Here is a 15759-nt window from a genome sequence, read left to right as displayed (position 1 = left end):
AAAGCAGATTACGAAAGTGATATTTATTTGCATTTTTGTAGTAAAATGAGAGCAGTCGTTTCGCAGGACTGCACGATCGAGCCTTGTCAGGTCAGTATGGTATGTAGCAGTCCTATCTAGTGCAAGATAAATAGGCAAAAACATTCCAAACAATTGATGGTCGATCTTATGTTTGCGCTATTGTAGGAGTGTTTGGTCAAGTGTTTTGTACGTATACACTCTCACTTTGGTTTCTGCAACACTGATGGATTAACCGAAAAGTATGTTTTGTGCCAGCTCCGGGCTTTGCGATGCACAGGAATTGGTAATGTACCGCCCTTCGTGCTGAATTACTTTAGCGTTTCTTCTTGCCGTCGGTTTGCAATCGATCGAGTCGCTGCAACAACGTCGGATGGGAATGATTCCATGCGGAGTACATCCAGTCGTAGATCGGAAACCCAAGATTGTCCACCTGCAGCTTGATGAGTGCTTGACCCAAATCTTTCGAATAGCCTAGCTCCTGAGCGAATGCATCGGCCTGATATTCGAACCGGCGGGACACGATGGTCATGGCGAACGAAATCAGTGTGTTGTATGGAGCCAGCACGTACATCATGATTACCATGAATCCGATCAGGATTGGTTTCTCTCCCACCGGTAGGCCAATCGCTTCGTACAGTGGTGCGTAAGTGAACAGCTGGGAGAAAACTAGGAAGATCAAAAACAACTGCACCTGCATGATGGTTATGTTTTTCGCAACATGACCCAACTTCCAGTGGCCAAGCTCGTGAGCTAAGACGGCAAGCACCTCCTCGTTTTTACAGCCCTTGCTTTTATCGCTCTCCGTCAACGAAGCATCGTCGGCCGGAAGGCCCTTGTTAAGCAACAGGGTATCGAACAGCACGATGCGCTTTACACCGAACAGACCGGTAAAATAAGCATTGCTGTGAGCCGAACGCTTTGATCCTTCCACGACGAACAGTTGACCCAGCGGAAACTTGACACTACTGGCCAATTCGTGGATACCAGTTTTCAGTTCACCATCCTCCAGCGGGCGGAACTTATCGAACAGTGGGGCAATGTAAACCGGATAGATGGTGATGAGCACGAGCGAGACGCAACCGATGAAAGCCCACAGCCACACGAAGAAGTACTCTCCGCCGATCTGCACAATGTAGATGAGAGCGGCGGCTATGGGCACAGTGAGCACTTGTGAAACGACAAACGCCTTAATTTGATCTTTGACGAAAAACCCGGCCGTTTGCTTGTTGAAGCCATGGCGCTCCTCGAGCACGAATGTGCTATAAATCCGGAAGGGCATCTCCTTCAGCACACCGATCACTTGAAGCATCACAATGAAGACGCATCCAACCTGAATCTCGCTGGACCGATCCAATCCGACGTGGCCTGCCACTTGCGCCGCCCGGAGCCACACCGCTGCCATGAACCCGAAGTAAAGTTCCAGCATGGCAATCACCACATCACAGACGATGGTTTTGAAAATTCCATAATTTGCCTTATCCAAACCGTACACTCGGGACTTTTCGAATGTTTCCGCGTCCATCACGTGCTGCAGCTCCTTTGGGACGGTTTTGCTTTCGCGATACACACGCAGCTGGGGAATGGAACAACAACGGAATATTGCTAAACATCGGCCACACGGCATGATTTGCTAGAAAGCATTATGCGTCACCTGTCGTAGCACTAGATAAATTTCAATCAGTGATTCAAACAGCAAAAACAGGATAATGGAATACAGCGTCAGCTCGTGCGTCTGTAGTTCCCCCATGGTGAAGGGTGTTTTTGTAAACTGCTGTTAAATAAAGAGAAAACACTGTTACTTAACGAATGGTGCACCTTAAATAATGCTCGACGCACGGTTTCTTTCAATTACTGGAATTACGTGTGACTAGCGTCGAATGCGGCAAATGTAACCAAATCCGGCAAATTAAGTTTTCGCAGATGAGTCCTGTTTGCTGGACTGTCAAATTGCGTAAACGTCATTGCCCGGCGGGACGTGCTGCCAAAACTACTGCTAACAAACTTTTTTATTCGAATGAAATAATGTTGATATCTCAGTTCGGTATCAGTTCTTGTATAAAACTTAGATAACAGTTCAGAGCAGAAGAAAATGTTCATTATAAATAATTAAAGTAATGCAAGCTTCTGCTATCCGTTTTTCTTTGCAGCACCTATACAAACCTTGGCTAGGGAAAAGGGGGAAAGGGAATAAATCCCAGGCAAAATCGATCGAAAACATTTCGGTGCTGACAGTAGAATTTGGGCAGTGTGTGGCGCTAATAGCTCTACTTAGTGGTGCTGCTAGCTTTGCACTAACATTTCTTGCGCTTTGTTACTTCTGTTGCAAGTTTTAAAGCCCACTGATGACTGAAACTCAAGTACAAATAACATAAATAATCAGTGAAAACGACTCGCTTTAAAGTACGATTAAGTAACCGATTCTCGAACAAACACAACAAATCAATATGGTTCTAATCAAGGAGTATCGAATATGCATGCCACTGACTGTAGAGGAGGTGAGTATGATTTCTTACGAACTCTAGAACCATCCCGTGCAATGACAACTTTTCCTTTTTACGTATTACTTAGTACAAAGTAGGCCAGCTCTATATGATCGCACGCCACAGCCTCGAACAATCCGACGACGGAGAAGGGGTTGAGGTGATCGAAAACAAAGAATGCGACGATCCGGACCATGGCAAGGGACAGTACACCGAGAAGCGGATACATTTATCAAGGTACTGATGGCAATTAGTGCAGTCTTTAGAACGGGTGACTCACACAAACTGGGCACACATTTCGTTCTTTAGCCGGCTTCCTTACTGGCTGCAGGCGATCTGCCCGAAGGTGTTCTACATTATTGAAAAGGGTTGGAACTACTATCCTTACACCGTTACAGGTGAGAACAATATTTCGGCCCCGTTCGCAGTGCCAAATTTAACCATAAATTCTTTGTCTCTTATTGAAAACCTGGCACAGAGTACACGGTGAGTTATGTGGAAGAAACTGTGAAGTTGGCCAACATAAAACGTGCGTTTGTTTTGTCTCTCCTTCTTTCTCTCTTCACGACAGTGTTCCTTTATTCCTAAACTACACATACGAATCTTAACACGATTTGAAGATAACGCTGGAACGTCGGAGAATGTACGGGACATTAAATTAGAAGTTCGATGCCTTCAAAATAGCTTTCTAACTTTCTGTCGAATCAACAGTGCCTGAATCTACCGGAAGAAACCCTTGCGACCCGGATCGTCGATTCGGTGGACATTGCGTTTGAGGAGCCGCCCGAAAAACATTACAAACGGGAGGAAGATCCAAAGTTTTTCAAATCAAAAGTGACCAGTCGCGGTCCATTGGTGGAAGGTTGGCGTGAAACGGACAGTCCCATGATGTGTTCCTACAAGGTGGTGGAGGCTTCGTTCGAAGTGTGGGGACTGCAGACCAGAGTGGAAGACTTCATACAAAAGGTATCATTATCAATCGTTGATGAATCGGACCCCGAAACACCATTAAGCACTTCTCTACTCTACTTTCTAGTGCATCCGGGACATTTTATTGCTTGGCCACAGGCAGGCGTTCGCTTGGATCGATGAATGGCACGGCATGAACATTGACGATGTACGAATGTACGAAAAAGATAAACAGATGGAGGCCAACGATAAGCTGCGCCAAACATTGCCGCCACCGACAGAAAACTGATAAGAGCCGTTCAAGGCGCCCAGATGATGTTGTGCAAAGGTATCGTAGTCTAGAACAGGCCCGGTTCTAGTAGCTGACGTGTCGGGTGTCGTACAAAAAAAGGGAATGCTTGGCACGTCAGAGAACACCCATTTAGTGTTTTTGATGTCATATCATACACTGCAGTTTGGCTTATCGATGAATTGTACTTAAAATTCGTTCATGCGATAACAGACCAACTGGCGACGGCACAGACTGGTGCCGGGAATCGTTTCCTAATGTAGATTCTCAAACTAGAGATAGGGATTAGAAAAAGGACAAACTAAGTCAACACTCGAATAGCTACACTAGTTTTTATTGCCAACACCTTTGTTTAAGCACTAGACATGAACGGTCACTAACAAGAAAGTAAGTTTCTCAATAGTCGAATACTTTAAACACGGACTGCGATTCGTCAATCATCATCTAAAACAATAAAAAAGGCAAATCGTAGGAATATGGCCTGACTGTGACGTTCTCCGTTGCGTTTCGCTGCCCGTACCTGTTCTGGACTCTTGCAGTCAACCTCTGGAAAGGTAAGCTTCGTGTCGATCTGGTCCTCGTGGGAAGAATCAAGCGTCAGTAACCCGGACGGGTGGGTGGAGCGAAGGAACTCAACCTGATTTTGCAACTCCTGCGGTTTCGTTCGTAACGGATCGTTACAGAAAAGATTTACAAATAATGACTGTTTGGAAAATTTGATTGCTTCAAATATTGTGTTCACCATTTTCGGCGACGTTTCACAGAACCTCACCCATGTACGATTATAATTAGTTTCAAAAAATCATTAGTAAAATTGAAAAAGATATGTGTCTATGACAAGATAAGGAAATATTCCACAATCACCTGGAATACAAGCATTAAAACCTAATTTTAATGTTTGCTAGCTTCCTCAGCATTGTGCTCGTGTGGTCGGTTCATTCCAAAACCGGTTCCGTGCGCCGGTTCTGAACGGAATCAGCAAGGGGTTGCTAGGATCCATATCGGCTTCGCAGCACCAGAAGATTCACTATGCAAGCAATGAGAAAACAAACCAAATAAACCACAATCAGACCGATAATCTTTTTGCTTCTGCTGCTGTTTGTGTACAACTAAAACTTACCCTTTGAATGGTGGTATTTGTTGATATACTTGGAATTCGTTGCTCCATGGTTCAACTCCTAGACGTTGTAAAACTTTTTATTCACATTCTTGGCTACATCACTTTCTGATAGAAATGAAAACAACTGCGACGTTTTTCGGCCTCGGTTATAAATATAGAACAGACAGACTTAAGCTTCCGACTTAAAAGCTCGCGTCCATTTTCGTTTACGTTCGTGGATTGGGGGTTAAGTTTTGAATACGATGGAAATCAACAATAGTAACTGTTCGTATTGCCGACAAATCAATCGTCGTTTGAAATTGTATATGCCGTGCAAAAAAATTGTCTCAAATATTACCCTCCCAGTTCATGGGATCGGTTTAACTCGTTTGAATGTTGGTACATTTTTCGTTGTTTGACAATTTTCTTTCGTATTACGGGCTGCGGGCTTTATGCAAGAATGGTTTTTTTCATGCATTCCTTTTAACTTGTTGATATCTCATGCTAAAATATTCAATCTACGAACCGAACATGAACACGCTGCTCACCGCGTGTTTATTAACCTTAACCGAAAGCTTTGCTTGTTTGTTTGTTTAATTGCTCCGCGACTTGAGTGGTCGCGCCGTTGTGCAAAGTTTGCGTGTGTGTTAATTGATCGTCCACAATGCATTTTGGCGATAAAGCTGAATGAAAATCAAGAACTTCCAGTATTCTAAGTAGTTACGTTTGTAGCGGTTGGCTAGAGATTAAAACCATACCCACGGCACTGTGTTTTCGTGCGCTGCTAGCCAAGTGTTTGCTCAATTTCAACCTTCAAGTAAGACGCGTCCCGCGGGTGATCGCGCGTTAATTGGTAATTGGCCTCGAATAATTGGGTTTAACGGACGTTCCTTTAAAACAGCGTTCCACTCTCACACGGCTAAGAGGCGCAATGGCGACGCTGGACGATAAGTTGCTGGGAGAAAAGGTACACAACTACTGTAGCAGCAGCGAAGACGAGGCAGGCGATGATGAGTGCGATTCGAGCGAAGCGTCCGGATCCGGTAAATCGGCTCCGACCAAACCGTCCGGGCTGCGTGTGAGCAAAAGCAAGCCCGCCGCCGAACCGCCGGTCCAACACCAAACACACTGGACCGGGACGGCCGGCAATACGGGACCGAAGGGAGTGATACAGGACTGGCAGCGGTTTAAGCAGCTGGAGGCGGAACGGCGCGAACAGGATGCGGCAGAAAAGTTGCGCCTGCTGAAGAAGCTCAGCATTACGACGCGCACGAAGGAAGAGGACCGGCAGGCGGAAGCGATGGGCGAGCTGGACGCCGAGTTCCGTGAGCTGATGGACGAGGACTTTCTGCTAGAGTACCAGCGGAAGCGTATGGCCGAGATGCTGGCCATGATGGACCGGAAAGGTCGGTACGGGGAGCTGATCGATTTGAAGACGGGCGACGATTTCCTGCAGGCCGTGGACAAGGAGAACAAAAATACGACCGTAGTGGTACACATCTACCGTGAAAAGTACGGTCCGTGCGTGAAGATGAACGAAGCTCTGCGGAAGCTTGCGAAGGAGTATTGGAATGTGAAGTTTTGCAAGTTTGTCTGCACCGATGCCGGTTTGAGCAACCTGTTCAAGGCTTCCGGTGTGCCGGCACTCCTCATCTACAAGGACGGCCAGATGATTGGAAATTTTGTGAAGCTGGTCGACGATCTGAGCGACGAGTTCGACTACAGCGACGTCGAAAGCTTCCTCGTCGAGAACGGCATCATCAACGACAAGTCGTGCAAACCGGCCATCGTCGAGCAGCAGTGAAGACGGAGGAGGATCTCATTTTACTTAAATACTGACCACGGAATGTTTATTCAAAGTTAAGGCAAAGGGTCTGTGTATTTGTTTTCTCACCATCCAATCTCCAACCATCTTTATTATTAAGTTATAATACGCAAGCTACGTTTTTCACACGATAGAAGCAATGCATGCCTGCCGTTGTTTGGTGTTCTGGAATAAGGCACGGATCAAATGCTTCACTTCCTCGGCACTGAAGCACATGGTCAGGGGGCCCTTTCCTTCGGCCCACAGTTCAGTGATTTCTACCAGCGAGCCGCACAGAATTTGTCGCAACTGGAGCAATTTTGGCCACTGCTTCACCAACTGATGCACATCGCTGGTTTCCTGAAGAAACAAAAAATAAAATCGATGCAATAAACCTGATTCCCTCAACGCGCACGGGTCTCTCTTCTCGCGGTCCGAAAAGGTACCTTGAACAGTTTCGGTAACGTTTCCTTCACAATGTCAATGAGCAGCACCAGTCCGTTGCCGATGGCGGTAGTTATGTCTTCGAGGTTCTGAATTCTTTTGATGACCTCACGGAGAAACAGATCCAGCAGGCCGGAAATGCTCTGCTTGTACACCGGATCGGGAAGTACCGTTTGCCACACGTTCTTCAGCAGCTCGAACTGACGGATACACTGCCGAACGGCTCGCTGATGTTCCGGTTCTAGTTCCACCAGATTGTTGGACAGTTCTAACGGGAGAAAAGTGCAGAATGTACAACATGACCATGAACATGATGGTGGAACAACCAAAGGTCTTACCAAATCCATTCAAAGCTTGCATGGTTTGTGTGCGCTGGTTGTTGAGCTGATGCTGGAAGATGTCCTCGCCACACGCTTCCAGTGCCTCCGAAATGCTCGCGAACGAGCAATGCTCCTTTAGTTTGCTGTCGTTTTTCTGCAACCAATAGTTCAGATAGGTGCAATCGTTGCGGAACAGAGCCGACTGTTGTGGGATTTTGAAGAGCAATTTCTCGTTCGCCATCGGCAAATCGACCGTGTACCGCTCGAGGATGGTGGCGATAGTTTGAATCAACCGATCCGATGTTTCGCCCTGCGCATCCGCCTCGGCGAGCACCTTGTCCAGGAACTTTTTCAAATCCACCACCGTCCGGGTTACCATGCAGCTCGAGAAGTGATCGGTCGTGCCGGCGAATTGATACTCGTGCTCCTCAATGACGACCATTTCGTGGCTCTCGCGCTTCATCATCTCCACCGCCGAGTCGAGCACGTTTTCGCACAGCTTTTTGTGGTGTATCGATTCGATCGAACTAGCATACTCGTCCAGCCGGTTGTCGTTTTGTCCGTCGGTAAAGTTGATCGTTTTCAGAAACTCATTAAACTCGCACACATCACGAACCATCGGCGATTCTTTCATGCCCTCGATCGTACCCGGTATGTCCCGTTCCAGGCACTGATCGATCAGCAAGTCGCACAGTTCCTTCTTCATTTGCCGGGCAAACACCTTGAACAGGCACTCGTCGTCCGAGACTACGATGTTCATGTTGCTGAGGTTATAGAAAATTTGCGTTACATTCGACAGCACCGTCTTGTAGCCGGGACGCAACTCTTCCGCCACCGCCAGCTGATACGACAGCTGGATCAGAACGTGCTGTTCGTCCGACTTTTCGTCACAGATCAACGACACGGGTTTTACGATGACGGGCGCAAAAACCTCCTCCAGCAGGAACCGGCACACGGATCGAAAATTGTGCTGCGTTTTCAGCAGCGCCACCACCACCTGATACAGCTCGGTCTCGTCCTTGCAGATGCGGATCGTTACCGATTTGGTGTTCTGGAAGGTGCGCTTCTGCATCGTCACCAGGCTGTCAAAGTTGCCGTTCAGATCGTCGACGAGCGTAGCGTACTCGATTTCGTGCCGCAGTATCAAGTTCTGGTAGCAGTGCAGATCGGGCAGGACCGGATCTTCGATCTCATCCAGCAGCGTCTTGATCTTGCCCAGCATGTGGGCACGCTTTTCGTACGCATTCCCCGTGAGACTCAGCCCATCGAACAGATCGTGAATCGAGAGCAGCTTCTTGGCAATCTTGTACCCGCGGACGCCTTCCTCCAGATCACGCTGATACTGGCACAGATCGCTCCAGGCCGCGCTCGACTTTTCGACGCTCAGCTGGCTGCTCGTTGTGACCAGCTCTTTGATATCCGCCTCCAGCAGTTTGGCGCTCTCCAGCAGCATCCGGTAGTCGTTGGCGTTTGGCATGAATTCCGCGTTCTGGGCGCTCACAATGTCGCGCACTTCGTCTTGGTGTTTGCGAATGCGCGACAGCACCTCGGGCACGCTGAAGGACACATTTTCAAACGGTTTGTGGGCGATTTGATCCATTTTGGGATTTGTTGAAAAGGACGCTTCGGCACAGCACAGCAAAATTTTGATTCCAACGTAAATCTTGTCAACGATGGCCACAACGAACAAACTTCAAAGTAACCGGCGCTATAAGGTTGCTACAGTACTAAGGTGGGCACCCCAAACTTTTAATTGCAGACAGCGGGCATCCTTTGAATTTCTTAAGTACTGCAGTCGTCTTAAGGTGGAAGTAAAATTATTGTAGAAAAATAACTCGGATAATGAACTATAATACTGTACGTTAACTTGGAGAAGAAAACGGAGAAATGGCTTCACACCTTCCATCGAGCAACCTTGTGGCCTGACAGTCAGTGAGGAAAAAAACAAATCAACTTTTCAGTCGTTTCGTCGGGTGTGTTATTTTTTTGCATTGAACGGTCGCAAATGAAGTGCGATAGGAAAGATTGTTCACGATGTCGAAGTAAGTATAATTACCGAATCAAACTCACCACAATCGTTTAAGAAGCACCAGCCAAAAACACCAACTCAATTCGTCGTTCATCCAACCGCAGGGAAACGATGATTATCTTTGTGTACGACCTCACAAAAAAGGTGGAAAACGATGATCCGACGGGTTCGATTATTTACTTTCATCCGATGTGGGTTTCGGAACTTCAGAAAAAGTCTCTCTGTGGTCAGCTTATGGTACGGTATTGGTTTTCCACTGTGGCACTGTTCGTCGTAGCAATAGAGTAACGCTTTTCTTGCTTTTCACCTCCACAACAGGGATCCACTCATTTTTTGGGCGAAACTCTATCGAATGTGCGCTTCATTTCGCTGCAAAATGGCAAATTCGCTCTACGGCCCCACGGACGGTTCATGCTGGTTCGTGTCGAAGGATTACTCTTCCATGAAATGATCGTTGACTCCTCCCGTTGCTACTTTCAGGCCGTCGGTTCGGACCGCAACATCCCGAACTCCATCCTAGAGTACCGAGCAAACTTGTTGTCCAGCCTGATTGAACTGTTCCACGGCAATTTTAACACGCTGTCAAACGTGTTTGCCGAAAAGGAGCAAAAGAATGGCTTCAATGAGAAGGTGTTCTGCGTGATGGAGTCATGTCTGCCGTTGTTGCAGTTCAATGGCAACATTTTTCAAAACATGCCCTCGCTCCGATTGCCAAAGGTAAGTAAAACTAACCGTACTCTTGTTGGCTTATGATGAATCGTAATGAAATATGTTTTTCGCCCCCTGGGGACAGTGTGCGAGCAACGTGTATTTGGAGTCGAACCAAGTTCTTCAGAGTTTTCTACAAAACAAGGGAGTTCTTGGGGGCTCAATATTTTACCATAACAAGTGAGTCGTGGAGCGCGAAGCCCAGGCAGAGAGCACCCATTGATATGGCCCCCTTTTTTATGATTGCAGAGTACTGGCAACACAGCTGCCGATCAATTTAACGAAACTACTTGTCTACTCCGATCCCTATCGTGTTAAAATAGCCGATTCAATAAGCGTAACATTCCACGTGCCGAACGGCGTTAGTCTCATCAGTGCGTACATTAGCAAGCGCGACTATTTGCAGCTCGTGGAGGCTACTAGAAACATTCCGATTTATTTCAACAACTCCGCCGGTATCGGCGCACCCTGCACCGGGCCGGTACCGTTTGCCGTCAAGAAAAAGATCATACCCTCGAAGGATCTCGGTGGCGCACTGGGTGGCTTGAAGTCGGATAAGTCGATAATATTTTCCCACATTCCCGAGGAAGAGTGTGTACCCGCCGAGGGCCAGCCGGAGCCGACGCCAAAGAAGTCATTCACCGTTTCGCGGCCCACCTTCCTGCCGTTGAAGTTTAAAAATCTAACCTCGCGCGACATCATCGATTCGGGAGTGAACTCGATCAACTTTGACGAATCCGACAGCTTCCCGAACTTTATCGGGAAAACAAGCGTATGCTCGACGCCCCTGACTGAGAACAAGATCGTGCCAAACCGCAACATGATGTCGATTTGCGTAACTCAAGACAAGCCACCGGCACTGGAGGAGGAGCCCGCCACGGGCGATGGCGCAAAGCCGAAGGAAAGTGAAAATGCGAGCAGATATTTCAAAAAAACCAACATCGGAGCACCGTTGAAGTATGCCACCTTCAGCAACCCGCTGCTGACTTCGCGCAAGATCCGCGCGCTGTCTTTGGCCACTTTGAACGAGCGTGACGATGGGGAGGAACAAGATGAGAGCACTGTGTCCGAGAATGACGATGTGGAGGAACGGAAGCAGCGCAACAAAGGGCTGCTACGGCAGTTGATTAGTAAAGACTATAACGCTATGCAAACGGTGGCCGACCCGCTGTATCCCATTTTGGATCAGCGGAAGCGAGCAATGTCTTTTAGTTTGTTTCAAAATTTCGAAAGACTTCGCAACGAACGTCTGGCCGAGTTGATCGAACAGGAAGAGGAGCAAGCATCGAAGGACAGGGAAGACAAGGGGACAGAGCCCGAGCCAAGGAAAGGCTCCCCTGTGAATGAACCCATCGTGATGAAACCGACCGATAACCCACCGCTTCGTGCAACCACTCCGAAGGATCGACGAGCGCTCAGTTTGCCGATCAAATCGTTCAACCTTAACGATGATTCGCACACGCAGCAGCGCATTACCAACGGGAGCGGCAGTGGGCAGGAACTGTTTACCCGCCGCAAAAGTACACTCGAACTTACGCCCCTCATGAACAAGCTAACCGTGCTGGCCGCAAATGATCCCGAGTCTAGTGGCGTATCGAGCTGGGACACGACACCGGGATGCAGCTACAATATGGCCATTTCGCCCCAGGAGTACATTCCGCAGCGCCGGAAATCGCAAGACATATCACAAGTGACGGCCGGCCCCCGAGACGATGACGAAAAGGCACTGGTCAAGGTGGAGCTGTTCGTGTGCGTGCAACAGAACATGACGCTGGTTCTAGTCATGCAGGAAAAGAACTGCAAAAATCAGCGCCTCGTGCAAACTCTGGTAAGTGGCCCACCGCGGTTGGAGTCGCACACTGCTTCAATGTTTGTTCCAATGTTTCAGTTCGAGTCGTGTGTTTCGAAGTTCCTCAGGATTGAGAACGACATTCAGCTGGCGATGAACATTAACGTCGATGGGTACGACAAGGCGGAGGGCTACAGCTTGATCGCTCTCGATTCCGACTGGGATGTGGCGAAAAAGAGTGGCCCCTGGAGTACGCTGGAGCTGCAAACCACGGAATCGCTACACAGCTACTTCCGCAAAAGCAATCTGGTGACGGAAGTTACACTGAAGTAATGCGAAGCTCCTGACATGGCACTTGCGGCATGGCAATTAACGTTTCTTCCCCTTGACAGATCGCAAGACTCCGTGCTGTACGGGTACCAGTGTGGAATGCGGGAACTCTTTTACACCCAGACGGCGAACGCCCAGAGCGGACCCCCGCCACCGCAGGACGTGATGGGATCGGTTCCGCTGTGTGCCAAACGACGCATCGAGCGGGACCATTTTGCGTTGCTGCTGTAGAGACTTACATTAGCGTGCCAGCAACCCGACACAGACCGCCGCAGACATACCACTACTTTAGCACCTGTCGACACTACGCGTTCTTCTCCGTACGGGGCCAAATTTTAATAATCGTCTAAACCGTAAACACCGTATCCACTACTCACCGAATTCCCAAAAGACGGCGCAACCTCCGTGGGGTTCCATTTCTTCTGTGTTACTCGTTTGCGAAGCAGAAATAAATATGTTTCTGGCAATAGGCAGTTCGGTGGTGGTGGTGGTGGTTTCATTCAATTTATCCGAAATTTGTCAGTCGCTTTTAAATAGAGCACATGAGCAGAAGAATATAAGTGTCCTCTGCTATCAATGAAAGATGCCAAGATTTCTCCAAGGGGACGGCCTGGGTTGTCTCCTTTTCAGCATCGCACAGGAGCAGGCCATCCGGGACTCTGGAGTGGTAATCCCTGATCTACTCCAAGTTCAGTCACTCAGATTCTGGCCTGCCTGTGCTGATGGCATATACTTTACAGGAAGATGCTCAAGATAGGTTTTTAGCACCGTGTGTGTTTGGACGGACAAAGAAGTAGCTGCTACAACAGCGAACTGTAATTTAGGACGACGCCACTGTCGTGCAGCGTATACGCCTCGCCAGGCTCCGGTGGGCTGGTCAAGTCATGAGAATGACGGGCGACGAACCAGTCCACCAAGTCTTCTTAAACTGTCCACAGAGAAAGGGGGGACGTAATAGATGGCAAGAAAGCATCGATTGCGGATTAGGCCGTATTTGTTAACCATATTTTTTTTAAACTATGTTATAACTTATACTCTTTCAATTTCAAATATTTTTATTCTATAGAAATTCATATTTTTAATTAAATGAAAGAATCGATTCTTATAGCCCAAACCTAAGTAGTGCGGGTAACATGCATTAAAATTGCCGCTTTTCGAGCCACTTCAAAGCGGAACCCGCAAATGAAGACACCTTGACTAACCCTTCTGACAGCGCCGAGAGATTGCAACGATTGCAAACACTAGCCAAAAACACGGTGCCGCGTCGGGTGTCGTTATAGACATCACTTCGAATTGCCGCGATATATTTTATTGCTTGTTTAACCATGGACAAGCTTGAAGCAACGCTAGAGGTAAGAACACGGTCAACTGGCCCTTCCAGCGGCTTAACGGTAACGGTTGTTTTCTTTCCCTGTGCTATGTGCAGATAATCGACCGGGCACTGACCATGTTTAGGCCCGACGAACTGTTCGTATCGTTCAACGGTGGCAAGGACTGTACGGTGCTATTAGACATTATCCACAATATGAACCGAAAGGAAGCGAAACGGATCAAATGTATCTATGTTCGTCCCTTGAATCCTTTCAGTGAGATCGAAGAGTTTGTGGAAGTTTGTAGGGAACACTACGGCATCTCGATAGCGACCGTCACTGGCGGCATAAAGACGGCGCTTGAGGCCATCTGCCAGGAGGATCGCCAGATCAAAGCCTGCATCATGGGCTCACGGAAAACGGATCCGTACTGTGAACGGCTGGAACCGTTCAAGGTAGCAACCGGTCGCCGGTCGTAGCTTCACGGTTGCGTAATACAAGGGATGCATTGTTTCAGGAAACCGACGAAGGCTGGCCGAAGCTGATGCGCATCAATCCACTGCTCGAATGGACGTGTGACGATATTTGGAGCTACATTCGCGATCGCAACGTGCCCTACTGTTCTCTATACGATCAAGGGTAACACCAACGGGAAAGATGATCGATCGAAATGCATTCTAACTTGTCCGTGTTTGCCACGCACACCATGTTTCAGCTACACGTCGATCGGTGACAGAACAAACACGATACCGAATCCTCATCTGAAGATCGAAACGAGCAGCGGAGACGAAACGTACCACCCGGCGTACACTTTAAAGGATGCGGATAAGTACGAACGGGCTGGTCGTCTATAGCGTTGCACAACGGAACTAGGTACGAATTGTGACGCCGAACTGCCGGGAGTGGACTAGGGGAACTTTAATTGAATTAATAAACCAAGTCCACTTGGAGTTTCGTAAACAGTTCTAGGGCGTTAGTGGTGCGTAATGTTATTGTATATATTTATTTCTCACGTTTTTATTCTTAAACAAAATTGATTCGATAAACTATTTCCGCTGGACGTTGTTCGAGAGGAACGCCAAATGTCCCTTGGTGCACTTGTTGGCATAATGTCCCTTGAGGCCGCACTTGAAACATCTGTCACGAAAGAGGTAGCAATTAGATCACTTTCGCCCGATAAGTACGGACGGTTAGCGTCAATACTCACGTAATCTCTTCGATGGGTCGTGGTGGTGGCTTTTGTGGCATGAAATTGCCACCCTCCTCGCCGCCACCAGCATTGTGGGCCTGTTCCTGATGAATCCGATGTTTGTAGTACCCCAGGGCTCGATACTTGGCATCTTCCATCCGCTGCGTAGCTTCGCGTTGCTGTTGACCGAAAACAGAGAAACAATGCTCCTTAGTGTTCACCCCCATTTTGCGCCCCACTCCCACCCGCTCTCTTACCTCTAGCGGCATCTTTGGACAGTAGGATGCTTTGTGACCCAGTTCACCACAGTAGTGGCAGGTGGTGGGTCGCTTCGGGGTTTGATCCTTGATTTCCGGCGGTGGCGGTAGCTCGAACCGTGGGTGCATGTACTTACACTCGGGCCCATCGGGACAGAACCCGGCCAGATAGTTATTGCACAGCACCCGCCGCACGTGCCGATGCCGACAGTTCGGACCGTGCCGGCAGAACCCACGATCGTACCACGGGCAGTCTTTGATTTTGCTCTCCGGATCGATGTGCAGGAAAGGGCACTCCTTGTTGTGGCAGGCGTTGAACCGCGAGTAGAAGTAACACTCGGGCATCTTGGTCATATCGTACTCGTGCAGGAACTCGCACTGGTCACCCTTCTTGCAGAGGCCCCGCAGCCAGTGTTTGCACACGATCGTACGGTCGCCGCGAATGTGCCGGAAAGGGCACGAGTTTCCCTTCTGGCACTCGGTTCCATCGGATGAGCTGAAGAACAGACAAACGGCCGCGGTGGATTCTGTGGAACAGTGGAAGTGGAATCATGAAGTGGTTATTTGCTGGCATCGTATCGGATCCGGATGGAAAGGGATCCCCTCTACAGGGTTACCGAACATACTGTCCATGCCGGGAAAGGGAAGCGAAAGGGCTCCAAACTGTTCATTCATGTCCTTTTCTATCTTAAATGTCCACGCATCAGCGTTGGCTATGAGCGTATCCATTGTGGGCTACTTGTACTCCGCAGAGCCGGTACCGGGATGTCACTGCTATCAA

At 48.4% G+C, this 15759-nt stretch overlaps 7 protein-coding genes across 7 annotated transcripts; 4 read left to right on the top strand and 3 right to left on the bottom strand.

Annotated features, from left to right (window-relative positions):
• Nucleotides 1–18: 18 nt before the first annotated feature.
• LOC128271964 (CAAX prenyl protease 1 homolog) lies at nucleotides 19–1920 on the bottom strand. The gene is made up of 3 exons (XM_053009660.1): nucleotides 1858–1920; nucleotides 1673–1792; nucleotides 19–1594 (listed from the first exon to the last, which is right to left on the bottom strand). Exons 2-3 carry the CDS (start codon nucleotides 1766–1768, stop codon nucleotides 335–337), a joined length of 1356 nt encoding a protein of 451 aa, XP_052865620.1. The 5' UTR covers nucleotides 1769–1792; nucleotides 1858–1920; the 3' UTR covers nucleotides 19–334.
• A 345-nt stretch (nucleotides 1921–2265) lies between these two features.
• Nucleotides 2266–4168, top strand: LOC128271961 (cytoplasmic phosphatidylinositol transfer protein 1). Its single transcript, XM_053009655.1, has 7 exons — nucleotides 2266–2516; nucleotides 2590–2738; nucleotides 2811–2899; nucleotides 2980–2987; nucleotides 3073–3144; nucleotides 3213–3467; nucleotides 3538–4168. The coding sequence occupies exons 1-7, from the start codon at nucleotides 2466–2468 to the stop codon at nucleotides 3697–3699; spliced, it is 786 nt and encodes a 261-aa protein (XP_052865615.1). The 5' UTR covers nucleotides 2266–2465; the 3' UTR covers nucleotides 3700–4168.
• A 1549-nt stretch (nucleotides 4169–5717) lies between these two features.
• LOC128271773 (phosducin-like protein) lies at nucleotides 5718–6963 on the top strand. The gene has a single exon (XM_053009408.1). The coding sequence runs from the start codon at nucleotides 5730–5732 to the stop codon at nucleotides 6600–6602; it is 873 nt and encodes a 290-aa protein (XP_052865368.1). The 5' UTR covers nucleotides 5718–5729; the 3' UTR covers nucleotides 6603–6963.
• Nucleotides 6709–8966, bottom strand: LOC128271772 (centromere/kinetochore protein zw10). The gene is made up of 3 exons (XM_053009407.1): nucleotides 7385–8966; nucleotides 7049–7314; nucleotides 6709–6962 (listed from the first exon to the last, which is right to left on the bottom strand). The coding sequence occupies exons 1-3, from the start codon at nucleotides 8964–8966 to the stop codon at nucleotides 6747–6749; spliced, it is 2064 nt and encodes a 687-aa protein (XP_052865367.1). The 3' UTR covers nucleotides 6709–6746.
• A 405-nt stretch (nucleotides 8967–9371) lies between these two features.
• LOC128272203 (uncharacterized) lies at nucleotides 9372–12627 on the top strand. Its single transcript, XM_053009963.1, has 8 exons — nucleotides 9372–9408; nucleotides 9500–9632; nucleotides 9714–9812; nucleotides 9876–10112; nucleotides 10189–10283; nucleotides 10353–11931; nucleotides 11992–12221; nucleotides 12285–12627. The coding sequence occupies exons 1-8, from the start codon at nucleotides 9401–9403 to the stop codon at nucleotides 12451–12453; spliced, it is 2550 nt and encodes an 849-aa protein (XP_052865923.1). The 5' UTR covers nucleotides 9372–9400; the 3' UTR covers nucleotides 12454–12627.
• Nucleotides 12628–13470: 843 nt separating this feature from the next.
• On the top strand, nucleotides 13471–14429 carry LOC128273158 (FAD synthase-like). The gene is made up of 4 exons (XM_053011082.1): nucleotides 13471–13574; nucleotides 13649–13987; nucleotides 14050–14171; nucleotides 14248–14429. The coding sequence occupies exons 1-4, from the start codon at nucleotides 13548–13550 to the stop codon at nucleotides 14384–14386; spliced, it is 627 nt and encodes a 208-aa protein (XP_052867042.1). The 5' UTR covers nucleotides 13471–13547; the 3' UTR covers nucleotides 14387–14429.
• A 113-nt stretch (nucleotides 14430–14542) lies between these two features.
• On the bottom strand, nucleotides 14543–15727 carry LOC128273086 (cleavage and polyadenylation specificity factor subunit 4). The gene is made up of 4 exons (XM_053011001.1): nucleotides 15605–15727; nucleotides 14979–15505; nucleotides 14740–14900; nucleotides 14543–14669 (listed from the first exon to the last, which is right to left on the bottom strand). Exons 1-4 carry the CDS (start codon nucleotides 15705–15707, stop codon nucleotides 14579–14581), a joined length of 882 nt encoding a protein of 293 aa, XP_052866961.1. The 5' UTR covers nucleotides 15708–15727; the 3' UTR covers nucleotides 14543–14578.
• Between the last annotated feature and the right edge of the window lie 32 nt (nucleotides 15728–15759).

The sequence above is a fragment of the Anopheles cruzii genome, chromosome 3 (genome assembly GCF_943734635.1).
Source record: "Anopheles cruzii chromosome 3, idAnoCruzAS_RS32_06, whole genome shotgun sequence".
In the NCBI taxonomy this organism is placed as follows: Eukaryota; Metazoa; Arthropoda; class Insecta; order Diptera; family Culicidae; genus Anopheles; species Anopheles cruzii.
This window is presented reverse-complemented; position numbering and strand designations above follow the sequence as displayed.

Coding starts and splice junctions, on each gene's coding strand:
- LOC128271964 (XM_053009660.1), bottom strand. CDS start 1,768: ATGGGGGAACTACAGACGCACGAGCTGACGCTGTATTCCATTATCCTG. Junction 1,595..1,672: donor TTTATCTAGTGCTACGACAG/GTGACGCATAAT, acceptor TCCATTCCCCAG/CTGCGTGTGTATCGCGAAAG.
- LOC128271961 (XM_053009655.1), top strand. CDS start 2,466: ATGGTTCTAATCAAGGAGTATCGAATATGCATGCCACTGACTGTAGAG. Junction 2,517..2,589: donor TGCCACTGACTGTAGAGGAG/GTGAGTATGATT, acceptor CGTATTACTTAG/TACAAAGTAGGCCAGCTCTA. Junction 2,739..2,810: donor AAGCGGATACATTTATCAAG/GTACTGATGGCA, acceptor TTCGTTCTTTAG/CCGGCTTCCTTACTGGCTGC.
- LOC128271773 (XM_053009408.1), top strand. CDS start 5,730: ATGGCGACGCTGGACGATAAGTTGCTGGGAGAAAAGGTACACAACTAC.
- LOC128271772 (XM_053009407.1), bottom strand. CDS start 8,966: ATGGATCAAATCGCCCACAAACCGTTTGAAAATGTGTCCTTCAGCGTG. Junction 7,315..7,384: donor GCAAGCTTTGAATGGATTTG/GTAAGACCTTTG, acceptor TTCTCCCGTTAG/AACTGTCCAACAATCTGGTG. Junction 6,963..7,048: donor CGTTACCGAAACTGTTCAAG/GTACCTTTTCGG, acceptor TTGTTTCTTCAG/GAAACCAGCGATGTGCATCA.
- LOC128272203 (XM_053009963.1), top strand. Junction 10,113..10,188: donor CCTCGCTCCGATTGCCAAAG/GTAAGTAAAACT, acceptor CCCTGGGGACAG/TGTGCGAGCAACGTGTATTT. Junction 12,222..12,284: donor GTGACGGAAGTTACACTGAA/GTAATGCGAAGC, acceptor TCCCCTTGACAG/ATCGCAAGACTCCGTGCTGT.
- LOC128273158 (XM_053011082.1), top strand. CDS start 13,548: ATGGACAAGCTTGAAGCAACGCTAGAG. Junction 13,988..14,049: donor AACGGCTGGAACCGTTCAAG/GTAGCAACCGGT, acceptor GCATTGTTTCAG/GAAACCGACGAAGGCTGGCC. Junction 14,172..14,247: donor TGTTCTCTATACGATCAAGG/GTAACACCAACG, acceptor ACCATGTTTCAG/CTACACGTCGATCGGTGACA.
- LOC128273086 (XM_053011001.1), bottom strand. CDS start 15,707: ATGGATACGCTCATAGCCAACGCTGATGCGTGGACATTTAAGATAGAA. Junction 14,901..14,978: donor GTCCAAAGATGCCGCTAGAG/GTAAGAGAGCGG, acceptor TTCGGTCAACAG/CAACGCGAAGCTACGCAGCG. Junction 14,670..14,739: donor CGACCCATCGAAGAGATTAC/GTGAGTATTGAC, acceptor CTTTCGTGACAG/ATGTTTCAAGTGCGGCCTCA.